The sequence below is a fragment of the Mauremys mutica genome, chromosome 3 (assembly GCF_020497125.1).
Source record: "Mauremys mutica isolate MM-2020 ecotype Southern chromosome 3, ASM2049712v1, whole genome shotgun sequence".
In the NCBI taxonomy this organism is placed as follows: domain Eukaryota; kingdom Metazoa; phylum Chordata; order Testudines; family Geoemydidae; genus Mauremys; species Mauremys mutica.
In genome coordinates, this window is record NC_059074.1 from 119,564,992 (window position 1) to 119,580,694 (window position 15,703).

At 47.0% G+C, this 15,703-nt stretch overlaps 1 protein-coding gene across 3 annotated transcripts in view; it reads left to right on the forward strand.

Moving 5' to 3' along the window:
• The window catches only part of TMEM181 (transmembrane protein 181), a 56,159-nt gene that overhangs the window by 1,894 nt on the left and 38,562 nt on the right, over nt 1–15,703 (forward strand). Inside the window, exon 1 of one of the 3 annotated variants that reach the window (XM_045011313.1) lies at nt 9,538–9,734. The exons of 1 other annotated variant lie outside the window; for it this stretch is intronic. In XM_045011313.1, coding sequence (XP_044867248.1) covers nt 9,727–9,734 — 8 coding nt within the window. In that variant the 5' untranslated portion in view covers nt 9,538–9,726. Of the gene's footprint in view, nt 1–9,537; nt 9,735–9,804; nt 9,904–15,703 lie in introns of those variants that run through there. One more of the 3 variants, XM_045011311.1, reaches the window with a different exon arrangement.

Genomic DNA, 15,703 nt, shown 5'->3' on the forward strand with positions numbered 1-15,703 from the left:
GCTCTCCAATATAAATTCTCTTTAACCCCGTTTTGACCAACAGTATGTGGTAAGGGGCTTTCAATACTACATGGCAGAGACTATATTGGAATGGCCCAAATGTAGTTGTAGAGTTAATCCTGGGCTGCCATTTTCCAGCGCCATCATCTCCTGACAGTAGCTGCTGTAAATGCTTGCACTACTTGCTGTAGAACCAGTGGGGTGAAAGATGCTATAGAAATGTAAAATGTTATGCTGTTACCTTTGTGGTTGACAGGGAAATAGCTTTCTGAATCAAGAATGATGCTGTGGGTTCTGCTGGTATTAGCTCTTCCAGAATAACGCAGCTGTACATTGCCTCTGAGGAAGCTGGGGCTTTAGTTCATTCAGGGCTCCTAGCCACATAAGTCTGCAGATCAAGAATACCTGTCAATTTCAAATCTTCCACATAGAAATATATTCCACTTGGTAAATATGGAAGGGGAGGCAGCATGGTCCAGTGTACATGGCATTGCACTAAGGACCTGGCTCTGTCACTGACCTACTGTGTGACTTTAGGCAAGTCACTTTACCCCATCTGTGTTTCAGTTTCCCCATCTGTAAAATATGGATAATTATACTTTGTCTCCTTTGCAAAGGATGTTGAGATCTATGGATGACTTGGGCTAAGTATTGTTACATTTATTGCTGAACCACTGGGTTTACATATGCTGTTTTTATCCACTATATATCTAGCAGTCCATTGTGCTTGGCACGTTTCTCTTTTAGTTTCTTTAGATACAGCTCGCTTAACGAACTTTCATGAAACTCTTGCCCCCCCCGACTAATTGGGGGAGGGGGAGGAAATTCAGAAGTCTTAAGCCTAGGTTTCTATATCATGCTGCATGGGGCTAAAAATGTAAATGTTAGCAAGTTAGTTTTGCCCAACTAATATGTATTTTGATTGTGCAACTGCATGGAGCCACTGACCACTGTGACCTAAGTCACTTGCACCATACTGGGGTGGAGACAAAACAATCAGCCACCTCCCAAGGCAATGAAGTTACAGCTGTGTCTAGACTGGAAGCTCTTGAGGGCAAGCAATGCATTTTACTATATGCTGGTAAAGCACCATGTACATTTACAACATTATGTAGATGATACTTAATAATATTGTAAATAATATAATTGGTATCACCTCTCATGGTATTTATAGAGACCTAGTATACCTAGGCCGTGGCGGCTCTAGGTATTTTGCCGCCCCAAGCATGGCAGGCAGGCTGCCTTCGGCGGCTTGCCTGTGGGAGGTACCCGGTCCCGCGGATTCGGCGGCAGCCTGCGGGAGGTCTGCCGAAGCCGCGGGACCAGCGGACCCTCTGCAGGCATGCCGCCGAAGGCAGCCTGCCTGCCGCCCTTGCAGCGACCGGCAGAGCGCCCCCCGCGGCTTGCCGCCCCAAGCATGCGCTTGGCGTGCTGGTGCCTGGAGCCGCCCCTGTACCTAGGGCCAGGTTTGCCAGAGAATGCTCAGTGCACTGGGGGAAGGAGGAGAAGACTGGTGGCTTACCATCATGTTTCCTTCTTCTCAATCTTGGAGACTGATGTGAGCCATACTGGCCTCCACACAAGTTAGAGCAGCTTTAGGGTTGCTCTAACTGATGCCAATGAATAATGGCTCTCAAGAAGCCATTCCCCCTTCCACCCTGGCATGCTTCTTCTTGACCTTGGAATATCTCTGATGCCAGGTAGGGAGGCAGGAGCATAGCAACTGATGTACAGCTGGTAGTTGAAGATTCCCCTATACTAGGAGGACCCTCTGCTGCTAACTAAAGGCAGCTTTAGGTCTTCCCATAATGCACTGGGGATTTAGTAGAGGCTCTACATTTGTGCCCACTTAGAAAATCTCAACCATTATGTATGTTCAAAGCCAACTAGGAAACTTAGCCTCACAACAGAACTTCTGTTAATATCAGTGGGTGTTGAACAGCTAAATCCCCTAGATGGTTTTGAAAATCCCAACTTTCATGACTAAATTTTGGAAGGGAATTTATAAATTAACTTGCACAGCTGTTTGGAGGAAATGGGAGAACCACCGTGCTTCAGATGGTAGTGTAGTGGCCAAATTATGCAACTCCACTGATGTCACAGCAGATCTATAACTAAAAGTAGCATTTGGCTTGATACTGAAAATCAATAATTCTAGGCGACATGCATACATCATTATTGCCTAACCATCTTAGAAAGAGAAGTTCTGTATTCCAAGTGCTCTCCCGATGCTGAGCTTTGTAATAATACCCAGAGATTAAGATAAATGACCTACAGTGAGACTGCAATATTTTTTTCTCTTTTAAATAAGACATCATTCTGTCCATCAAAAAGCAGTAGGCTCATATGTGACAGTTGTAGTTCGTTCATTATTTTACTTAATGTAAAATGTCTCTTGTATGTGTAATGAAATAAAGAATGAATTATAGTTAGACTTGGACCACTGCTTATTGTTAAGGTTGTGCAACACTTCCCAGTATAAGAACCTATTTTCAGTTGCTTATAACTTGCCAAATGTCAACCATTTGGGAAAATCTCAGTCAAAATGATTCAGCTGTTTTTGAGACTAAGGTTAGGCTCATCTATGACAAAAAGGCTCCCCCCTGGCAAATTTCAAGTCCCTATTCCAAAGCACGGAGGTGCTAGTACTTCTCAAAGTAAAGGTGGCTGGGTTGGGTTCCCAGCTATGCGACATACTTCTTCTGTGACCTTGAGCAAATCACTTAATCTGTCTGTGATTTATCCCCTTCTATAAAATAACAATAACATTTCCCTGTCTTTCAGGGGTATTGCAAGTATAAATCACTTAATGTTTGTGTGATACTGAAGGTGTACATAAATGAATCATAAAAGCTATGACTGTGGAGCTTCTCTTCCCAACACAGTAAAAATGCTCACAGATATTTTAAACATATTGTTCCATCACTTTCTCATCTCCAAGATAGAAGGACTTGTTGAAAAACCTCAAAGGGAGTGGGAGCTGCAAGGCTGCATATTCCTGACCTAGTTACTTGAAAGTGTTATTTAGCAGTGCCACCCCAAAAAAAGGCCTATTCTGGGTCAGAAATAGTCTCCCCTCCGATCCTTATTCTGTGTTCTGGACTATCTATTTTTGTCCATTAAAATTCACAAAGGTGTTCCCTCACTTATTTTGTATTCCCAAATACTTATTCTGGGTAAAATTGAATCACTTCTTTTAATTGTATTTAAAATTATATCAACAGCAGAAGACAACTAAATAATCAACAATGCCATAAATCATAGTTCTAATTGCCTGTACAAATATCTACATCATTGATCAAATTCATCCCTGGTATATTTCCATTGAGTTCAGTGGAGTTACAGTAGGGATGAACTGGGTCCCACATGTCTGTAATAATCTAAATCACACAGGCAGACAACTTAATCTATAATGCTATCGATGATAAGTGAAGTTACAGGATGACCATAACATAAACACTACACCGTGTAAGTAAACTGGCACAGGAAGTACTGGGCTTGTTTAAAAGATGTGATAAGCCTTTATTATACACTGGCTTGTGCTGCCTGAACCATCTATGAATTGTTGGTGTAATGCACGGGGTTCATCCTGAGATGAACTATCCTATGTAGATGATAAACCTCAAAGCTGGGGAGTACTTTGAACTTTATCCTGTCATAGACAGCAGGTTGACATTTTATTAATATATTACTAGATACTTGCTATTATTAAAAGCAAAGAGTAGTACGAAACATAGGGTGAGTTTAGGGACTTGATAAACTATCTATCCCCATGCCTCTCTGCCTGCTCAGTGGGTCTTTGACAGCCTTTGCTGTCCAGTCTCTCAGAAGACTCAACAGATAAGCATTGACATTTGTGCAAATGATTGTTAATAAAGCAATAGTATATGCAATATTGTTATATTTTTAGTAGTGTGTTTAAAGCAATAGATAGGCTTTAATTTGCAACTACTTGTAATCTGACTAGATTCTCTGTAACATGGCACATTAAAAACATTTTCACCTCCTGTACACCGAAGCTGGTCCCAATGTGACAACAGTGTTGACACTATCTTACTATTGAAAGAGCTATTCAAAACTCATTCAAAAAACAGGATGCTGTCTCTAAGGTGAAGTGATGCTTCCATGAACTAAACACACAAAGACTCAAAATATAAGATGTGTCAGTCCTATACCTTAGATCAGAGGTGGGAAAACTATGGCCCGCAGGCCACATCTGGCCTGCAGGACCATCCTGCCCGGCCTCTGAGCTTCTGGCTGGGGACGCTAGCACCCAGCCCCTCCCCTGCTGTCCCCCATCCCCTGCAGCCTCAGATTGCTGCGCTACCAGTGCTCTGGTCTGCTGCTCCTGCTGGGCAACGCGGTGGTGTGGCTGTGAGCACCTGCTGCTCTGAGTGGCATGGTAAGGGGGCAGGCGGTCCCAGGGGGCAGTCAGGGGACAGGAAGCAGGGGGGGTTGGATAGGCGTGGGAGTCCTGGGGGGCCTGTCAGGGGGTGGGGGGGTGGATAGGGGTTGGGGCAGTCAGGGGACAGGGAGCGGGGGGGGGCTGGATAGAGGTGGGATTATGGGGGGCGGTTAGGGATGTGAGGTCCCAGGAGGTCAGGGGACAAGGATTGGTGGGGGGGTTGGATGGGTTAGGGGCTATGAGGGGGGCGGGAAGTGGGAGGGGGAGCCTTCCCTACCCGGCCCTCCATACAGTTTCACAACCTCAATGTGGCCCTCGTCCCAAAAAGTTTGCCCACCCCTGCCTTAGATGAATAGGTTTGATTCAACCTCGAAAACACTTGGCTTTTTGCTTTCTAAATATATCGTTAATTTTAATGCAATAGCTCATGTCATTAATCCCTAACTTTCACCAGCAATACAAGTGGATGCTACTTGAAAGCTGATAGGCAAAACTCAACAGGTGTGTTCAGAGCCAGTTTGCAGCCGCAGATAAAGATTATATAGAATCTGACTCAAAAGATGGTAAGTAAATCTTATCCTGCCAGGTCTAAGGAATGATGATGATGAAGGCTGCATCACATGACTTGTTCAATATATCTCTGTCCTGACCTTCAAGACTCTCTGTTACTACAGTTCTGTGCCTCTCCTGAAAACACAAAGCCTATGATGTTAGATTGCTGTGTAATTTTGTGATATGGAAAATGTCCCCTCGCAACCAGAATGAGATAATCAAACTCATTTTACTTGTGGCCCCAGCCAGTTTCAAACCCAGATTTTTACAGTAGAAAAGCAAGTGCATTTAATGTACTTTGTCACCTAGCTTGCACTCAGTTACCCTATTGTAAAAGGGGTGTGCCTGGGCAACTCTCATTGCCTAGTGTTCTATAGTGCCATATGGGAGACCTGGTTTTAACTTCCAGTCCTGGCCACATTTGCTTAAATGGCAAAACTTCCATTGTTTTCTACAGGATCCGGATTTCACTTGTAGTCTTTAATTTGCTAGCCAGTTAGGGTACATCTACATGGCAAGCAGAAACCCATAACAGCAAGTCTCAGAGCCTGGTCTACAAACTCAGGCTGGTGCTATTGCACTAAAAATAGCAGTGTAGATGTTTGGACTCGGGCTGGAGTTCAGGCTCTGAAGCTCACCCCCTCTCCTTAGGCTTCAAAACCTGAGCTTCACCAGAGATTGAATGTCTACACTGCTATTTTTAGTGCCATAGTGTGAGGCCAGGTCTGTAGACTGCTCTCTGAGACTTGACACCATGAGTTTTTGCTTGCTGCGTAGATGTACCCTTAAGGTCTTGGGAGTACTGTCAAGATCCTGGAGAGGTAGGAACGTCTCATATCATTTAAACACAAGTGACTCAATCCTCAGTTGTTCTGTTTGGTGCATCTGGGAAAGAGGACTACCCGTATAAATGAAACAGGCACATGATTATTTGCAGAATTGGGGCTTTAGTCTGTAAAATCAGTCCTGCCAGATGTAGTAGGAATTCCTGATGTTACTTTGGTACTCACTTCAATACAAATTTTTTTTTAAGAAGCAAAGTAGCTTCAGAAAGGTGTAAGTATAAGGGGTCCGTCTGCTGGCTTAGTTCCTTACAGATCCAAGTGCAGGAGCAATTTCAAAATCTAGAGGAGGCTTAGAGTGTCATATATGTGACACTCTTAATTCTGGAGAGGTGGTAGGCTCAGCTTGCATCACTCTGAAGTGCCTCCAGCAGCCAGTTCCTGGAGCAGAATTTAGAGCAGTTACAAGAAGCTCTTTGTCCTGTAGAACAGCTTTGGCAACTTTCTAACATATAGTGCATAGCAGTGTAGGGAGTATGATAAAAAGAGGCATGTGGTGTTTTAAGTAAGTTATATAACATCAAAGTGTGCAGTATGCCAGGTCTTGATCCAATTCCCATTGATGTCACTCCTCTACTTGGGTCTGCCACTGACAAACCATCTAAGCAGTGAGCTCTTAGATATTACTACTGACATGCCTCAGGTGCCTTGTGAGACATGATGCTTAAGCTCAAAGGCCGTTGACTTTCCACTGACTTCACTGAGGCAAGCTCAGGCTCTTTAAACAGCTAAACATTTTCTAGTGTTTTTTATAGATACCACAGATCTAAATCAGCATTGTATTACTCCAGTTGTCAGCTGATGTAACTCCATAAAAATCAATGGATTTCCACTGGTATGAGCCTGGAGTAACACAATGCTGAGTCAAGCCCTACGTATTTAATAATGGCTAAACTATTCTCTTCTAACCTATTTTTAAAATAACATTGGAGCAGAGATAATTAGGAACATACATGTGGAAATATAAATGATTAAGAATTCTGTTTGAGCGAGTACTTTAAACAGCCCTGTTGTTTTATTCTAAAATGTCATTACTCTGTGCAGTTAACAGTTTAAAATAGGATCATGAGCTGAGAGGGGGAAATCTTGGAGGTCAACTAACAGACCAATACACCTTCTCCTGTACTGCAATTGTTTAGTTGCTTCCCTTGTGGTTATGTTTACTTAACACGCTTAAGGACTTGTCTATGCTTACAGTGCTGCAGCTGCATGCTCTAGTGCAGGGGTCGGCAACGTTTCAGAAGTGGTGTGCCGAGTTTTCATTCATTCACTCTAACTTAAGGTTTCGCGTGCCAGTCATACATTTTAACCTTTTTTAGTAGGTCTCTTTCTAGAAGTCTATAATATATAACTAAACTATTGTTGTATGTAATGTAAATAAGGTTTCAAAACGTTGAAGCTAAATTTAATTTTAAATAAAGCTTCAACATTTAAAATGCAGAGCCCCCAGACCAGCGGCCAGGACCCAGGCAGTGTGAGTGCCACTGAAAAATCAGCTCGCGTGCCGCCTTCGGCACCTGTGCCATAGGTTGCCTACCCCTGCTCTAGTGCTTAGCGAAGATGCTACCTATACTGACAGGAAAGCTTCTCCCGTCGTCAGCATAGGCACTCCACCTCACCCACAGGCAGTAGCTATGTCAATGGGCAACGCCCTCCTGTCAACATAGCGCTGTTTACACCAGAAGTTAGGGTGGTATAACTGGATCACTCAAGGGTGTGGATTTTCCACAGCCCTGAGCGACGTAATTATACCAACATATGTTTGCAGTGCAGACCATGGCTGAGTATATATAGATATCACTATCAGCCAGGTCTACACTACTAACTTACATTAGTATAACTACATAGCTTAGGGATGTGAAAAATTCACACTCCTGGGCCACGCAGTCATAATGACCTAATCCCCGATGTAAACAGCACTAGGTTGACGGGAGGGCTTCTCCTGGAGGTGGATTAACTACGCTGAGGAGAGAAGCTCCCTCATGGGCATAGTAGCATCTGTGCTAACACTGTGCAGCTGCATTGCTGCAGCTTTAAGTGTAGGTCTGCTCTCAGCTTTGTTCTGGAGTTACAGTTTGAGGCTTGGCCCTGATATACCAACATAAGTTTGTAGCATAGAACTATGTTGCTCGGGGTGTGGAAAATCTGCAGTGCTGTAAGTGTAGACAAGCCCAGCACTTGCTCCTGCTGGTAGGTCAGCATTACTGATGGGATGCTGTTAGCCACCTGACAGCTGGTAGAAGAGGAGAGTATCCCTTGATCATTAATGCTAATGTATGCAACCCCCACCACCATGCCTGGTACCCCAGGCACACATAGACAGTGGAGGTACCCACCCCAGGACAGGTTGAGCTGTGTGTGCTGCCGCTGAGCCCACAGGTTCTGCTCTCAATGCTGGCCTGTCTCTGTGCCCCCCGCTCTGCAGCCCTGTTCTGCTGTGTGCCCCGGAGTCCTGCTGCTGCTCGCACTGTGTGGACACCAGGAGCCCAGCCTGGCTGCAGCTCTAGGGGCTGCCACAGTACCAAGGCTGAGTGTGGCCCTGAGGCCATGGCGCGAGTCACAGCAGCTGAGGGCGGGGCGGCGCAAGTCCCGGCGCTGCAGGGGGCTGGAGCCATATCCAGGAGGTGGCTGCATGTGGGCACATGGTGGGGGCGGGGAAGCAATGGGCATGGTTGCGGGTGAAAAGGGACCTGCCCTTCTGTGCCTGGAGCCCCTGGGTGCAGGTGGAGCTGCGGCCACACTAGGGTGACCAAATGTCCCAATTTTATAGGGACAGTCCCAATATTTGGGCTTTGTTTTATATAAGAGACTATTACCCCCACTTGAGCATCGCCAGGTGTCCAGTTTTTGACCGGAATGCCCGGTCGAAAAGAGACCCTGGTGGCTCTAGTCAGCACCGTTGATTGGGCTGTTAAAGGTCCAGTTGGCATGGCTGGTAGGCTCCTTACCTGGCTTCGCATGGCTCCCCAGAAGCAGCAACATGTCCCTCCGCTGCCCTGAACACTGGCTCCGTAGCTCCCATTGGCCAGGGACTGTGGCCAATGGGAGCTGCGGGGGTGGTGCCTGCGGGCAGAGATAGTGCACACCACACAGAGCTGCCCCTATGCCTAAGAGACAAGGGACATGTCACCGCTTCTGGGGAGCCCCCTGAGAGGTAAGCGCTGCCTGTACCCCAATGCCAGCCCTGAGCCCCCTCCTGCACTCTGAACCCCTCATTCCTGGCCCCACACCCCAGCCAGAGCCTTCACCCCAACCCCCTGCGCCAGCCCAGTGAAAATAAGTGAGTCGGGTTGGGGAGAACAAGCGACAGAGGCGGGGGATGGGGGTGGGGCAGGGTGTTCGGTTTTGTGCCACGTGATTAGAAAGTTGGAAACCTGCCCCCCCCCCGATTTCTCACACTTCTTATCTGGTCACCCTAGTCCACGCTAGGCCTGAGGCACCGAGTTAAGTGGATCCGGTTTCCTACCCTTTAGTTCAAGTGGTGCCAACACCCGCGTTGCCCTGAGGTGATGGGGTGGGGCTCGCTGGTTGCCGCTGACATGGGCGGGGCGGGGCGGGCCAGGCCGGCGTCCCGTGGGGGGGGGGGCACATGGATGGATGGCGTGAAGTGATCACAGTGTAGTTTCGTGTCCCCGTCCGCCCCCCGTAGCCCGCTCGCGCCTCACTACCCCGCCACGTGCGCACGGAGGACCTGTTCCCCCTCCCCCAGGAACAAGAGTCGGGCAAGAGCCTCGGGGCTGTGGCGCTGTTACGTCTAGGTGTCACGTGACAGATCCCGGCGTGACGTGGTGGTTGGATGACGCATACGGAAGCGCTGCGGCTGCCGCTGTTTCTGCCACGGGTGGTTGTGAGGCTGCGGCTCGCGCCCGAGGCTGTTACGGGAGGAGGAGGCGGCGCAGGCGCCACCAGTGCGCATGCGGCTCGGAGATGGAGCTGTGAGTGGGGGGCGCGGGGAGGGGGTGTCTCGGGCTCCGGGCTGTGCCCGAGGCGGGGCGGTCCCTCTGCCCGCCCCCACGATCCCCCCATCCGGGTCCTTACCCTGGGCGCTGGGTCCAGGTGTCGCCCCCCGTCCCCCCGGTGAATGACCCTCCCCTTGCTGCACCGGTAGGCAGCGCTCCCGGACCGGCGCAGGGCCCCCCCCCTCCCCCCAAACACACGAGGGTGGGGGACTCGGGCAGGCCCGTCCTAGGGCCTGTGCCCTGCGCCGGCCAGAGTAAATGTTCCCCACGGTCCCTTCTGGGCTTGTGCTCTGCTGTGACCCTCCCCGAGGTGTGTCTCTCCCGCCCCCCCCCCCCGGCTAGCCAGCCCGCCCCTGCTGCCGGCGCCCTGTGTGAGACCGTAACCCCGGGAGCGCGTTCAGCAGCCTCGCAGCTGGCTCCCGCGGGGACGTAGCGGGGAAGCCAGGTGACCAGCCGGCTCCCCCCGGGCCGCGGGGTAGGCAAGGAGTGTAGCCTTGGAAACGCTGCTTTAGCGCATTGCCTGCTTCAATGCGAGCACCCTCCTTAACGTGTGTCCCCAGGCATCCCTCTAGAGGGATCCCTCCGATCTTGGGTGGGGGTGGCTCTTGTTCAGTGGGGCTGTGTGGCTGAGGAGAAGTTTTAAGTCCTGTTGGCCTGCTTGACTGGCAGTGAGAGGAGGTGTGATTGGGTGGGAGAAGGAGAAAAGCTGACGTGTTGGACGATTTAAGTTGTTGTCCCTTTAGCATTGTGTTTTTAAGTGTCTTTCAAAGGCATCCAGAGCCTTGGATGGGTGTCCTTCTGGTGTGGGGCTGTTTTTAGATAGAAATGAAAGGAAAAGGCATAGGAAACATCTAAATCAGATCAGGCATTGGACCTAACTTCTAGTTAAATAGTAACTTGATCCTCGAGGTCAGTGTTTCTCAACCTTTTTGATACCAGGGACTGGCTTGCTGCCTTCCTAAACTGTGTCAGGGAGATCTCGGGGACTGGTGCTGGTCCACGGACTGGTGGCTGAGAAGCACTGCCCAGGTGAATGCGGATCTCTTAGGAAGGCTGCTTTGGTTGAAGGGCCTGCCAAAGTGTTTGAAGATGTATTAGATGTGCAGTTATGGGTTAGTTTGCTGTTAAATTCTAGGGTGGTTCTGATTTTTGTGTTTACCTGCATATGCTGTTTTTTGTGTGCAGACTTTATTCGAGAATTAAGGGTAGAATGTTTGCTACTCTAGGCAAACTTGGAATGTCACAATCATGAATTGCTAAACATTATACTGCCTCTAATACAAACCTGGCAATACTCACTCATTTGGAGACAGGTCTTGATTTTGACAGTCATATAACAAACATAGTGTTGAAAGCCTCTTTCCTTTGTTGAAGGATTTTGCATTATGTGTTTCAGGCCAGGTCTATGCTATAAACTTACATCGGTATAACTATTGCTCAGGGGTGTGAAAAATCCTACCACCACCACCGACTCCACAGCTCCCATTGGCTGGGAACTATGGCCAATGGCAGCTGTGGGGGCAGGCAGCATGCAGAGACCCACTGCCCCCCGGCCCGGGACCGCAGAGACATGCCAGCCACTTCTGGGAGCGGTGTGGGGTCAGGGCAGTCGGGAGGGGAGCCTGCCTTAGCCCTGCTGCACCGCCGAACTTTTAGCGGCTGGAGATCTCAGTCGACTGGCAGAAGCTCTGGGATCGACCAGTCAATTGCGATTCATTTAACAGTGCAGAGAAACTACACAACGGTTTTGGGGGAAAGTGAAGAACCCTGTACCCAGTGATGAGCTGCCAAAATCTTAACAACCGGTTCCTTATAAAAAGTTCTGATTTAAGTGGGGGGGAAGCAGGGGAGGGCCTGGGGGAGACATCCTTGTGGGGCCAGGGGCCCCTGCAGGGCCCAGGCCAATTGGCCCACTTTCCCCATCTCCTTCCCTCCCCTCCGGCCAGCCCTGGAGCTTGCAGCAGGCCCCCCCACCCACCTTGACGGGCCTCTCAAAAAGTGGCAGCAGGACGACTTCGGAGCTCAGTTGAGCTGCCCAGCTGATGCCGGCGGCTGGCCATGCTGCAGCTGGGGGAAGGGCCGGGGGAGCATCAGCCTCCCCAGCTGGGAATCCTGGGAGCAACAGGATGGTCCGGCCCATGGACCAGAGTTCTTTGCCCACTCCCTGGCCCTTTAACAACCGGTTCTCCACGGAGGTCTAATTTTAGCAACTGGTTCTTGGGAACCTGTGGGAACCGGCTCCAGCTCACCACTGCCTGTACCCAATTAAAGTTCTAGAAATTATTGTAGACTGTAACTATGTTAATTTGAATTTAGCTGAGGAGGAGTTGTTATTTCTACTCTTTTGAAAAATGCTGTAGAATGTTATTGATTTACAAGTGACTAGGATGTCTGTTTTTACCTCTTAAAGGAAAAATGGTACCTCCAAAGCTAATGTCTGCTAGCACTATGCTGAGCTAGCTGTAAGTTCAACATTAATTTAAATTCCACAATGTAAACTTCTGAATTGCCAACACCACTTCCTGTCAGCATGTAGGTACTCCTTAGTGTGTTAATACTATTCAGCTACTAACATAGCCTGACTCTACTTGAGCTCCCGCAGCTTCACAGCAAATGTCTGCAGAGCTGGTTGATAGTGTTTATTATTAGATAAAACATATTTAGAAGGTGCCCCATGACCAAAGGCCTCTGAACCTCCAACACACAGAATATACAAAATAAGCAGCCAAAGTAAATTACACTTTTGTGGCAATGCAGAAAAGTAATTTTGAGCCCCGTAACCTGCAAAGTTTTTCAGATATCCTCCCCTTCACATGTCTGGCAGGTTGATCTTAATGACAGTTGCATGTTAGTATACATAACCTGCTGCATTATTATCCATAAATTCACTATCACCATATTACAGTATCTAGGATTTTCCATTGAAATCTGCAACTTGGGACAAGACTTTCAGTGGCTTGGTGACTGGCCATAGTTGGATAATTATATTTTTTTATACTCAAATATTCCCAATAATTGATCTATTAAGAGAACCTTTGTTGACTGCCCAAACTGTAAGAATCGCTCTCTATTCAAGAAGCTAAAATAGAGTAACACAGAAAAGGAGATATGGTGGAGCGTTGCTGTAGTCTTGTATCTGTCAGTGACCAGATAACAAGGATAGGTTGGCCTGCTGGAAGTAAGTAGGGATCGTTATATTAAAATCCCTTCCTCAGACTACTCAAGTTGTGGACATTGACAGAAACTTTATGGCAGGAATAGTGTGAGATCACAGCTGCTCTTTCATGGAATGGGAAAGATTATTGGTAATGTTTCCTCCCAAGATAGTACCACCAAATCCACTACTAATTTCATGGTGGGCAGTTTAGGCAAGTATTAAGCACCTCTATACCGACTTTGATATTTACCTTGTTGCCTCAATCTAACTTTATCACATTTCTAGGCTCCTTTTTGTCCTTCTCCTTCATTTAATTCTGAGCTACTCTTGATTGGTCTTAGTTCTTCCTTCAGCCCCAGCTATTCAACTTAGGCCTTGTCTACACTGCCACTTTACAGCGCTGCAACTTTCTCGCTCAGGGTGTGAAAAAACACCCCCCCGAGTGCTGCAAGTTTCAGCACTGTAAAGTGGCAGTGTAGACGGTGTGCCAGTGCTGGGAGCTACTCCCCTCATGGGGGTGGGTTTTTTACAGCACTGGGAGAGCTCTCTCCCAGCCCTTTGCCACGACTACACAGCCTCGTTATAACGTTGCTAGTGAAGACATATTAAAGTCTTGGTCACTAACGGAGACTATGGATAACTTCCTTTCCTCCTCCCCAGCGTTTTTTTTAACTTCGTCTCACTGATAGATAGCTTTTGAAATGGTTGTGTTTCCTCCTTTGTGATTTTGATGTCCCATTTAACATGTGATGCCAATCCCTGTTTGATTTTTTTTATTATCCTTTATCCACCTGCATGTTTTTGTACATTTGTAAAATTCTGTTTATTATTTGCAACATGCCCAGAATCAATGGTGATACCTCTAGTATATGAAACAGCCATTAACTGGTCATGGAATAAGACCAGTTATTCTTAGCTGGAGAGAACTGAAACCCTTAAAAGAAGGAAGGAATGAAAAAGTGATTGAAATGGATAGTCCAAAGTTCATATTTTGTGTATAAAGGCTAAGTGGACTGAGTCTAGAAAAATTAGAAATTCTAAAGTATATTGATTAATAATGTTGCCACCTAGGACAAGAAAAAAACAATGGAAGAGAACCTGATACAAGTGAATAGAATGCACGGAGTATCATTGTATGTGGTCAAACCAATTTACCAAACAGCTTCTAACCAAGGCCAGTACGAAAGTGGGTGATGAGGGCAGTTGGGTCCAGGCTCAGCATTCTGCTGAAAAGCCAAGTGTGCATCTCCTATTAGCCCTCCCTGGCTGTTGCTATGGTGAAAGGCAGCATAGACATGCATGCCTTAGTATTTCCCGCAGCGTGCTGCCCCTGGGCCTTGAGGGTATGGGAGCATCTTTCTTTATAGGCTTTGACGGGGAGGTGTATGATTTAAAAAATAGAGCTCCCCTTCCCTTGCTTGGCTTCGGTGTGTGTCATTGTTACTTGAACACGCAAGTTCCTGGCTGCCTGAAAGATGGGAATCACCATTCTCATGAGACTTGGTAGATCTCTGCCCTCCTGAGGCCTCCTGGGAGACAGGGGTTTTGTTCAGTGGTCTGCCCTTTATGAAGCATCTAGACAGGTAAAATACTGGCTACAGCTGTACTCTCCTGAACAATTTCAGTTGCCATTGGTGAGAAAGCAGGTGTTTCTGAGCTTTGTTCGTGACAGTGTGGAGACTTAGTAGATTGGTATGGGAATACAGAGCATCTCACCTCCAGATCATCTCTTTTAAATCTGATCCAGCCTGGGTTGTCCTGTTCAGTTCGTGGTGAACAGATAAAGTATTACCTAATCCATCTGCTTAAAAATACTGAGATTTTTAAAAAGTGGATTGTTTGCTTCTGGTTTTGCATCTTTAGGACTTCACATTTCTAAACTCTTCTCTGTAACCATAAGGGCAAGAAATTTAGTTTACATTAAAATATCAGCTTTCATTCTGTTTTTGTCACAGGACCCAGGAGCTGTGAGACTTGTTGTAAAATCACGAGAACGGGCAGCAATGTAGTAGGTCTCTGCATTACAGTTTGATGCCCTTTTTAGATGTATTATCAGAGGCCTATGATTGAGTCTGTATGTTGCTCAGATTTCTTCATCCTGAATTCAAGGCTCTGTACAACTTTTTTCTGCTTGCTTTCTCTGCTCTAATTTTCTCCTCATCTCACTCCTTTCACAGAAGTCCCCGTTTACATGCTCCCTTTATTTCCTTCTTCCGTTCTCATCTTCATGCCTACTTCTATGCTTCCCCTTTTGCTTAGAACAGTCTTTCTTGTGTTTCAGCCCCACTTCACTGAAATACTTCCTTACGTACAGAACATTTATTTTCAAAGCCTTTCAGTGATAACTCACCAGTAACAGAAGTTTAAATTATTTTCAATAAACGTACTGGTGAAAGATGTGAAAACCGCTCACACTGTATGCTTAATGCCCTGTGCTCCCCAGGAGAAGTAGCCCCCTTCTCAGTATTTGCTGTGTCTCACAGTATTTGCTGTGTTCCTCTTTCTCCCCAAGTAGTTTTTTGTCATTTTGTTGTATTTTTAGTACAAGATTGTAAGTTCCTCTCTTCTCAGCAAAGCCTATGTTGCCTTATTCATCTGTAAAATACTTTGTACACCTATGACACCATCTAATAATGAGTGAACATAAAAATTGAGCTATCATTTGTAGAAGTGGTTTCTGCAGGGCAGGGCGGGGAAACATGCACTGTTGCTGCCTACATTATCTCTGTCCTATGAGTAAATAAAGGACCTACATGTCCCCGGTTGTAAAGCCAGCTCACAATGAATA